Source organism: Orycteropus afer, unplaced genomic scaffold (assembly GCF_000298275.1).
Source record: "Orycteropus afer afer isolate SDZICR_OR568_19922 unplaced genomic scaffold, OryAfe1.0 scaffold00067, whole genome shotgun sequence".
Lineage (NCBI taxonomy): Eukaryota > Metazoa > Chordata > Mammalia > Tubulidentata > Orycteropodidae > Orycteropus > Orycteropus afer.
Window position 1 is genome coordinate 11,345,151 of NW_006921654.1, and position 11,653 is coordinate 11,356,803.

Below are 11,653 nucleotides of genomic sequence, written 5' to 3' on the forward strand. Positions count from 1 at the left end.
CTACTTCCATAGTGATACTGCCTCGGAAACCCAAGGAGGGGTCGCTATGAGTCGGGGCCGACTCGATGGCACATAACAACAACAACAACATAGAGTTTCCAAGACTGTAAATCTTTACAGAAGCAGACTGCCTCATCTTTCTTCCACGGAGCAACTGGTGGGTTCAAACCACTGTACTTCTAGTTAGCAGCCAAATGCCTTAACCACGACACCACCAGAGTTCTTTACTAATAAAATTACTGAATAAATGAGGGGGAAAAAAATTAGTAAAGTCTCCCTAAGTGTCATGAGTTTATTGTATCATAAATACCGTGAATTTATTAAAAAAACATGGAGAGTAAGCAAAGATTACTAATCTACAGAGAACAATAGCATCCATTTAATACTTTCTCAACTGATATATATACTACATCAATTTTCATTTTAGCTCAGAGACAGACAGATGGAGAAAGTTCTGAGATTTTTATCCTGAAATATCAGTTTCCAATTCTAAGTAGGTAAATATAACTCATGGCCATTAAGTTGATTTCAACTCCTAACAACCCTAGGACAGGGTGGAACTGCCCCACAAGATTTCCAAGGCTGTAATCTTTAAGGAAGCAGCCTGTCACAACTTTCTGCCACCGAGCAGGTGGTGGGTTTGAATCACCAACCTTTTGGTTAGCAGCCGAGCCCTTTAACCATTACACCACCAGAACTCCTTGTGAAAAGAACAGGATTAAAAATAGCTTCCAGTAGGAAGAGGAATGAAAGAAAGGTCCCCTCACCTCATGATGAGAGTCCCTACCATCTCCCGAGGGTATGCTATGAGCCAGTGCACCAGGCACCTGAACAGACCTGATCTCCACCTTCACATATACTGCAGGGTAGGTGTCACTCACTCACCCTTCAGAGATGAGATGACTGAAGCTCACAGAGTTAGGTGGCTTCCCATTGTTGTCAAGTTGGAACCAACTCATAGCGATCCCTCCTTGAGCTTCTGAGGTGGTATCACTATGGAAGTAGATTGCCCAGTCTTCCTTCCAAGAAGTGGCTGGTGGGTTTGAACTGCTGGCCTTCTGGTTAGCAGTCAAATGCCTTAGGCACTACACCACCAGAGCTCCTTAAAATAGTGAATGATAAAAGTAGGACTTGATCTCATATTTGTCTAACTCCAAGGTTCTTTCCCTTGTAAAAGGCTGACTTCCTCTCGCCATGCCTGCATAAATGCACTATTAGTTCACCAACTCTAAGGCTGGAGGGCTCAGTGTAAATCAGTGGCACCCAGGTGGGGATGATTTTGCTGCCAGAGGACATCTGACAATGCTACTACTGGCATCTGGTGGGTAGAGGACAGGAATGCTGCTTATCATCTTACAATACAGAGAATAGGCCCCAACAGACAACAATGATCTGACCCTCAATGTCAACAGTGGCCAGGCAGAGAAACCCTGGAGGAAAAGATCAGGGGCTGAGGATGAGAGCAAATGACAGGCCTGGAGGCATAAGCAGAGAAGCAGTGCACTCTTCCTAACATACAGGAGAGTCTGGAATGCTAACATGCTAGACTGACCTGCCCTCTTCTCTCTCAGAATAGCCCCAAAAGCCAAGTCAAGCCCAGCAAGCCACAGTTAAAGTCCAACTCTGTCTTAGAAGTCACTGGAAAGAGCAGCGCATTGCTCCTTCTAAAGCTGACACTGCTGCTCTTCTCTCTTTTCTCAGATACTTTCCTCTCACAGGCTGTCAATCCAGGTCGGAACAGACTCAGCACCATGAAATAGTCTTGTCATCCTCTGGTTAATGAAAAGGATTCCCTTAAATACTGTACTTCCTGCCCAAGGCAAAAGGGGTGGGGTGAAGGCCTTAGATCTCTAATTGTTCTAGGAGAATGAATTGATCATCTAGAATCTGGGGAAGGATACCAGAGATGACCTAGCCCAGAATCTTTTTTGAGTCATGAATATCTCAGAAAAACTAAAAAAATTATACATCTTTTCTCTAGAAAAATTCACACATAAACAGGCACGTGAAATTTTGCAAAAAATATCAGGAAATTAACCAATCTTATTAACCACAATCAAGGGGGACAGGTGTATGGAGTCTTCTGGACCTTTCTGAAAGCAGTGAAGATCAGCCCCAAAGCAAGTCAGCAGGATTCTCCTGACATCTCACAGAGCAACAGGAAGAATCTCTTCCAGGAATTCCTGCTTTCACCCTTGGGTGCTCAAACAGTTGCTGATAAAAACCACACACATATCAAGACTGAAGAAATGGAGGCATCTACCTGCTTATTTTCATACCCTGTATTCAACCTCTAAAAATACAAGGTCTGACTCATGGTACCAGCAAACACTTTCAGATATATTTTTTAATCTGTAACTTGCCTCTGCCTTTTAGAACCACCCAAATTTCTTTTCTGTCTGAGAAGTGAAGGCTGCATTCTCTTCTCTACATAGGACACAGACCTGCCAGCACCAGATCACACCTTTAAAAGCCTTCCCCTGTTCTTAAAAGAGCTCACCGAAGCTGCAAAGTAGTGCGCAAAGCTGTCATGAGGATTCCACTGCACAGCTCCAATATCCCACTTGCTCTGGCGAGAGATCTTTCGGTGACCTTCGAAAGGGGCATCTAGATTAACGATGTATAGGAATCGGCGGCTGGGAGAACAACAAAAATACATAAAGCATTAGCACTGAGATAGAAAAGCACACAGTTTGCAAGCAGTGCTCAAAAAGTAACAAAAAACCCAGATACGTATAATATTTATGTACTCTGAAACACATACAAGTGAGGAGAGTCATGGCAACTATTAGACAAACAAGTCACCTACCCTGTAAGAGTCTACTCCAGAGACAGTACTCCCTACTACAGCCAGCCATGAAAAGTCTAACCTTTTCCCACCAATTCAACTTCAATCCCCTCATCGCCATCTTTTCCAATCCCTAGTTAGGATTAATCCCTGCTTCCACATGACTCCCAGTGCATGGTTTGCATTTCAATTTCAGTACTACCAATATTAAGGTTCACGTTTAGAATCGATGAGCGCTTGGAATATGACCACATCATGACTATCTTTGTAACCCCCACGTCACTAGACACAGTGCTTTGTACGTAATAAATGTGTGTTGTATTAAACACATCACTCATCACTTGGCCAAAGATTCCAGAGAAAATCTCAAATTTCCTTGCAATTTGACTACATGATAAAGCAAACTACATCAAATCTACCAGATGGGGATATATTAACCAAAAAAAAAAAAAGTAATAATAATTAAAATAATGCACAAAGTGCTATCATGCCAAGCAACATAAAGGCTTCAAAGACAGGGATATTCAATGTTTTATCTACTTTCTTCTTAAATACAAAATCCCTGGTGTATGAATCAACATGTTTATAGGCATCAGCTTTGGAGTCTCTGTTAGTACACTCCAAGATCCTGGATGGGGAGGCTCAAACATGAAAGATTAATAGAGAGGAAATGGAAAGTTAAAGTGTTATGTAAAACTCTAGGTGGTAACAGAAACTCCAAGGAGAGATGGTTAAGAGAGAAGATGGAAAACACAGGTAAGTCACAAGTCCACAGGACTTCTAGGAAAGTTAGGACAGAACTATAACCTCTGAATGCCTGTGAAGGAGTGTCACCCGGTCCTGTGGCAGGCAGGAGGGCATCTTCTCATTAGTGAGGAAAGCAGTAAAGGGTTAAAAGTATACATTTGGGGTATAGATCAATAGGGGATTTGAGAGAGATTAAAGAGCATATGTAGAAAGCAGAAAGTGGGCACTTCAGTATAAACACGGCCGATTGAACATATGCGCTTATCTTCATTCCCCCCTTAAGTCCCACTAAAATAAAAGTTTTTTTTAAAAAATAGCAGAAACTCTCAAAGAAAAAGAAAATGAGAAAGGAAATGAAAAGCAGATGGGCCAGTGGTAATTGATCTGGAGTAAGAAAGCTAAGGGTCAAGTGCCTACAGATGGAACGGAATGGGAAGCAAGCTGACTCCCCGCAGAAGTCCAGCCCTGCTAGGGAATTGGAGGGTTCTGTCTAAAGCCAAGAGCAAGGGGTAGGGCTGGAAAATAAAAACCAGAACAAACAAAACAAGGAGACTCCTCTGAAAGAGCTCTCAGGAGCATGGTTTACGCCATCCCACAGAGCCAGGAGGAGGATGGGTCCTGTTAACCTAAGGCACAGGAGCTGGAACCAGAGGGCCAGCAGAGAGCAAGTGAAAGATACTACACAACAACAGAGGCGCGCAGTGAAATGTGAGGCCTTCAGGTCTTCCCTGCTCAGCACTCACAAGGCTAGGCTTTCAGTCTTCAGACAGATTGGAGGATTCTTCTCAGGAGAAAATTAGAAAAAACACGTTCAGCCCAAGGAAAAAACATAAGCAAATCAGCAAATGAAAAATGATGACAAAACTCTAGGCAGAATTACGTTTGTGCATCCCCCAACAAAAGGGTCTGGTTCCCACCTGATCTCCCTATAGTGACCCCCACCATCGGCCCATGTCCATAGAGACTTCAACCGTTGCCAATATTAACAGAGAAATGATGCTTATCAGTCATCAGAGGAAATCTGAAAAACAGACACCAATATGATCAAAAGAACAAAAGGAACTTAGAGGAAACAGAAACAATGCAGAGGAAAGGAAAACCTATAAATACTCTCCAAGAGGTAAGAGAAGACAATGTGGAACAAGAAAGAGCTCTTGGAGATTAAAATAATAGCTGAAATTAAAAATCTGATAAAAGGATTGGAAATTAAAGTTGAAGAAAAAGCCCAGAATGCAAAACAAAGAGAAAAAGATTGGAAGGGATGAAAGGGATTGCAGGATATCCAACATCAGTTTAAAGGAGTTTCAGAAAGAAAGAATGAGAAGAGAAAATGGAGGCAAGATTATTAGCAAAGGTATCATAGAGGAAAATTTCTCCAAACTAGAGATTTTCAGATTAAAAAGACCTTCCACAGTGCTGAAATATATTTTCTACCTTCATCTGAATGGCGGTCACATTGGTGTATATATTTGTAAAACACATTTGAGGTGTTCACTTAAGGTTAGTGCACTGTACAAAATTTACTACGTATATTTTAAAATTCGGGAGCTCTGGTAGCATAGTGGCTAAGGCACTTGACTGCTAACCAGAAGGCTGGTGGTTCAAACCCACCAGCCACTCCTCGGAAGGAAGGTTGGGCAATCCTACTTCCATAGAGATACTGCCTCGGAAACCCAAGGAGGGGTCGCTATGAGTCAGGGCTGACTCGACGGCACATAACAACAACAACAACAACAATTTTAAAATTCAGTATAAAAAAATGAAATGGAGAGCTATGAACTCACACTGACAACGGACTCTTAGATATGACAACAAAAGCATGTGCAACAAAAAACAAAATAAATAAATTAGACTTCATCAGAATTTAAAACTTTTGTGCATCAAAGGGCTTTTTGAACAAAATGAAGAGATAACCTCCAAATTGGGAGAAAATATTTGGGAACCATATAAAGTTCAATATCCAGACTACATAAAGAACGTCTACAATTCAGGGAGCCCTGGTAGTGTAGTGCCTGAGGCACTTGACTGCTAACCAGAAGGCTGGCGGTTCAAACCCACCAGCCACTCCTTGGAAGGAAGATTAGGGCAATCTACTTCCGTAGTGATACTGCCTCAGCAACCCAAGGAGGGGTCGCTATGAGACGGGTCCGACTCGATGGCATATAACAACAACAACAAACAATTCAGTAACAAAAAGACAACCTAATTTAAAAATGAGCAAAGGACATGAACAGACATTTCACCAAAGACATACAAACTGCCCATACGCACATTAAAAGATGCTCAGTTTTTCATTAGTCATTAGGGAAATGCATATAAAAACCACAATGAGTTACCACTTTACTCCTACAAGGATGGCTATTAGAAAAATGGAGAATAACAAGTCATTGGCAAGGATGTGGAAGAACTGGAACCTTCACTCATTACTGGTGAGGGGGTAAAATGGTGCAGCCCCTGGGGAAATCAGTATGACAGCTGTCCAAAAAAACAACACAGAACTACCATATGACCCAGAAATTTCACTTTTAGTTATATATCCAAAAGGAATGAAAGCAGGGACTTAGATATTTGTACACCAATGTTCACTACACTATTATTGGCAATAGTCAAAAGCCGAAAACAACCCAAGTGTCTGTCCATCAACAGATGAATGGATAAGCAAAATGTGGTATATCCATACCAAACCCAAAAACCAATTCACAGCGACCCTACAGGATATGTGAATAGTCCCACAAGGTTTCCAAGGCTGTAAATCTTCACAGAAGCAGACTGCCTCATCTTTCTCCCACAGAATAGCTGGGTCTGAAATGCTGACCTTTTCCAATTAGCAGCCAAGTTTTCAACCACTGTGCCACCAGGGCTCCTTTTATCCATATAAAAGAATATTACTATGGATATAAGGGAAAATGAAGTTCTGATACATGCTACAACATGGGTAAACTTTGAAAACATTATACTGAGTAAAATAAGTCAGAGACAAAAGGATAAATATTGCATGATTCCACTTACACGAAATATCTAGAATAAGGAAAGGCACAGAGACTTTTTGGTTACTTGGGTGGGGTGGGGAGTGGTGAATGGAAAGGTACTGCTTGAGGAGCACTAAATCGCTGTCACAAGTGGTAATGGATAGTGGTGGTGACTGTACATCATAAATTAAGTAAGGTCACTAAATTGTACAAATAAAAGTGGCTAAAATAACAAATACTTTGTTATATATACTTCACCACAATAAAAATCTTGGGGGCTGGTAAGGAGGCTACAGGTAGAAAAGAGATATGCATTTTTTCTTTATCTTTCCAGTGTAAAACAACAAAATGCTAATAACAATAATTGTCTCTGAGGAGGGGGTCAAGGTTAAGAGCAAAACTGACTTTTCATTGTATACTCTTTCAATCTATTTGAGTGTTTACCATATGTATCATTTTTAATGTCAATTAAAACAACTTAAAATAAAATAAAGCCAAAACCAAACCAAACTCACTGCCGTTGAGTCGGACCCAATCCATAGCGACCCCTTCTTGGGTTTCTGAGGCAGCATCACTATGGAAATAGATTGCCCAACCTTCCTCCTGAGGAGTGGCTGGTGGGTTTGAACTGCTAGCCTTCCAGTTAGCAGTCAAATGCCTTAGGCACTATGCCACCAGAACTCCTAAAATAAGGACGTTAATGGAAAGCAACTGACTTATAAATGGGTTCACAAACAACTAAGTTAATAAAAATACAGCTGTACTTGGGAGAAAGGAGGAGTAATTCAGAGCATTCTGAAAGGAAAGGGGGCCAACTCAACCTCACAGACATATACAGAACATTCTATAAAAAACAATACACATTCTTTTCCAGTGCACATGGGTCATTCTCCAGAACATACCATGTGTTAGGCCACAAAACAAGCCTCTATAAATCTAAAAACGTTGGAAAACTACAAAGCGTCTTCTCGGATAATGCTAAAATATTAGAAATCAATAAGAGGAAGACCAGGGGAAAAAACAAATACATGAAACTGAATAACACATTGCTCAAGAATTACTGGGTAACAGAAGAAATAAGGTATGAAATGATAATATTCCTAGAAACAGATAAGAATAAAATACAACATATGAAAATCTTTGGGAGATAGCACAATCAGAGTAGAGAACAATTTATGATAAATGCACACATCAAAATAGACTAAATCAATACCTTAACCCAACAACTCCAACAATTAGAAAAAGAGCAACAGTCTCCAGAAGAAATAAGATCAGAACAGAAATAAATGAAGCAGAAAACAGAAAAAAAGACTAGAAGCTGGTTCTTCAAAAAAATTAACAAAGTCTACAAACACTGGCAAATTTAACTAAGGAAAAGAAAGAAGAGAAGATGCAAATAATACAAATCATCAATGAAATGGATGACATCACAACAGGACCAACTGAAATAAAAAGGATAATAACAGAATACTATGAAGAACTGTACTCCAACAAATTTGAAAACCTGGAAGAAATGGACAAATTTCTAGAGACACAAGACCTCCTAAACTAACACAGACTGAGACAGAAAATTTGAATAGATCCATAACAAAAAAACCTCCTGGCCCAGACAGCTTCACTGGAGAATTATATCAAATGTTCAGAGAAGAGCTGATACCTATCCTACTCAAACTATTCTAGAACATAGAAAAGGGCAGAGTACTCTCAAATTTGTTCTGTGAAGCATGCATAACCCTGATACCAAAACTAGGTAACCAAAAAGCAAACTCACGGCCATCGAGTTGATTCCAACTCACAGTGACCCCCATTAGGTTTCCAAGGCTGTATATCTTTACAGAAGACCACTTTATCTTTCTTCCGTGGAGCAGCTGGTGGTTTCAAACCACTGACCTTTTGGTTAGCAGCCAAATGCCTTAACCACTACACTACCAGAACTCCTTGCCAATGAAGCACCTTAAAACCAGGTAGGCTCCTCATGAGCACAATTAAGTGTTCTGGAATTCCCATTCTTCTCAATGTAATCCATAATTTTTTATGATCCACACAAGCAAATGTTTTTGCACAGTCAATAAAACACAAGTAAATATTTAAAACCCAGTAAAGATACCATTAAAAAGGAAAACTACAGACCAATATCCCTCATGAATTTAGGCACAAAAATCTTCAACAAAATCCTAGCCAATAAAATCCAACACTATATCAAACAATAGTACACCATGACCAAGTTTCACACCAGGTATGCAAGGATGTTCAACATCGGAAAGGCAATCAATAATAATGTACCACATAAATAAAACAAAGGAAAATAACCATATGATCGTATCAATCAATTCAGAAAAGGCATTTGATAAAATCCAACACCCTTTCCTGATAAAAACTCTCAGCAAAATAAAAATAGAAGGGAAATTGCTCAATATAATAAAGGGCAAATGCAAAACCAACAGCCAATATTTTTCTCAATGGAGAGAGACTCAAAGCACTCCCCTTGAGAACAGGAACCAGACAAGGATGCCCTCTATCACCATGCCTATTCAACACTGTATTGAAAGTCCTAGCCAGGGCAATAAGGCAAGAGAGAGAAATAAAAGGCATCCAATTGGCAAAGAAGAAGTAAAACTATCTCTATTTGCAGATGACATGATCTTATACATAGAAAATCCAAGAGACTCAACAGGCAAACTACTAGAACTTATTGAAAGATTCAGCAAAGTGGCAGGATACATGATCAACATACAAAACTCAATTGGATTCCTCTAAACCAGCAAAGAGGTCTCTGTGAAAAGGAAAATAAGGAAAGCAGTACCATGTATAATAGCTACAAAGAAGATAAAATACTTAGGAATAAATCTTACTAGGGACACAAAAGACCTGTACAAAGAAAATTACAAAACAATATGACAGGAAACTATAAGAGACCTACATAAATGGAAGAACATGCCATGCTCAAGGATAGTAAGACTGAATACTATGAAAATGTCAATACTACTCAAAGCAATCTATAGATTCAATGCAATCCCAAGCCAGACTCCATCAACATTCTTTAAGGACACTGAAAAACCAATCACTAATATATGGAAAGGAAAGAGACCTCAAATAAGCAAAGCAGTAGTGAAGAAGAAAAACAAAGCAGGTGGTCTCAGCATCCTTGATCTCAAAATCTACTGCACAGCCACAGTAATCAAAACAGTCTAGTATTGGTACAGTGACAGACACATACACCAGAGGAACAGAATTAAGAACCCAGAAATAGACCTATCCACCTATGGACAGCTGATCTTTGACAAAGGGTCAAAACTCATTTAATGGGGGAGAGAGAGCCTCTTTAACAAAAAGTGTTGGCAAAACTGTATATCCCTTTGCAGAAAAATGAAATAAGATCCATACTTCACACCATACACAAAAATGAACTCAAGATGGATCAAAGACTTAAGTGTAAAACTCAAAACTATAAAGTTAATCAGCTATAAAATAGGGGTGAACTTAGGGGCCCTAATTTATGGCATACACAGACGATCAAGCATAATCCAAGATGCACAAACAGCCGAAGATAAACTACATGACAAGGACTCTCTAATAATTAAATTATAGGCTCATCAAAACACTTCTCCCAAAGACTAAAAAGAGAACCAGACAACCAACAAACATGAAGAAATGCTAGCGATCATTAGCCATTAGAGAGATGCAAATCAAAACAATAATGAGATAGCATCTCACTCCAGTAGTAATAGCAAAGTTCAGCAAGACAGAAGAAAACAAACCTTGGTGAGGATGTAGAGAGACTAGAACTCTTATACACTACTGGTGGGACTACAAAATGGTATTACCACTGTAGAAAATGGTATGACGCTTCCTTAAAAAGTTGGAAAGAGAAGTACCATTTGATCCAGCAATACCACTATTAGGAATATAATCTAAAGAGGGAAGATCCAGGAGTGAATAGATATATGCACATCCATGTTCATCACAGCACTATTCACAGTAGCAAAGACATGGAAACAACTTAAGTCTCCGTCAATAGATGAATGGATAACCAAACTATGGTACATACACATAATGAAATACTATGCAACATTAAATAATAATGAAGAATCTGTGAATCACCTCATAACATGGATGAACTTGGAGGACATCATGCAGAGTGAAATAAGTAAAGCACAGAAAGATAAATATTGTATGAGTCCATTATTATAATAATAATACAGTAATGATTGTATCCATTATTATAAAAAGTCGAGGAAGAGTTTACACAAGAAAGGAAATTTTCCTTGTTGGTTACTGGGGATGGGAAGGCAGGAAAAATTATTGACTAGTTAAGAGACATGTGTTGATTTGGGTGAAAGGAAAGGCAATATAACAAAAGTGTGTGACCAACACAATATAACTAAGGAAAAGGAAGACACAGAGAGGTGCATAAAAGGTACAGACAACAAAGGTAAATACTATTACATATATAATACTGGACCAACAGTAATAACAAACACTAATCTATGGGTAGATACATAGACAGGCTGAATGAGCAGGCATGGGTTGTTGTTGTTGTTGTTGTTATTTGCCATCAAGTCAGACCCGACTCATAGTGACCCCTCCTTGGGTTTCTGAGGCAGTGTCATTAAGGAAGTAGATTGCTCCATCTTCCTTCCGAGGAGTGGCTGGTGGGTAGGCAAACTGGAATATACCTATGACTATGCATAGGTTTGGCAGATGATTTATCTGCCAAACACATACATATCTGTATGTGTTATGAAAATGTCCATATATGCTATAGAGTGAACAAAAGACAAAGTTAAGATAACTTCTTAGCCACAACCAAGAACCTTGAGGGAGTGCTTTGGTGGGTTTGCAGGCTTTGGACCATGGTTGCAGAGGACATCGAGCTCATTTGGCACAATATAGTACACAAAAATGTTTTTCTACATCCCACTTTGGTGAGTCGCAACTGGGGTCTTAAAAGCTTGCAAGCAAGAAAAGCTCACAGTCACCAGAAGGAAGAAAATAATCAAGATTCAAGCAGAAATCAATGAAACAGAAAATAGAAGGGCTATAGAAAAAATTAACAAGACCAGAAGTTGGTTTTTTGAAAAGATCAATAAAAAACCACTGGCAAATTTAACAAAGGAAAAGAGGGAGAGAATACAAATAACACGAATAA

The 11,653-nt window shown here is 39.4% G+C and overlaps 1 protein-coding gene across 1 annotated transcript in view; it reads right to left on the reverse strand.

The window, feature by feature from the left end:
* The window catches only part of WDR59 (WD repeat domain 59), a 133,640-nt gene that overhangs the window by 103,898 nt on the left and 18,089 nt on the right, over window positions 1-11,653 (reverse strand). Inside the window, 1 exon segment of the mRNA XM_042780888.1 lies at window positions 2,501-2,636. Within this exon segment, the coding sequence (XP_042636822.1) occupies window positions 2,501-2,636 (136 nt within the window).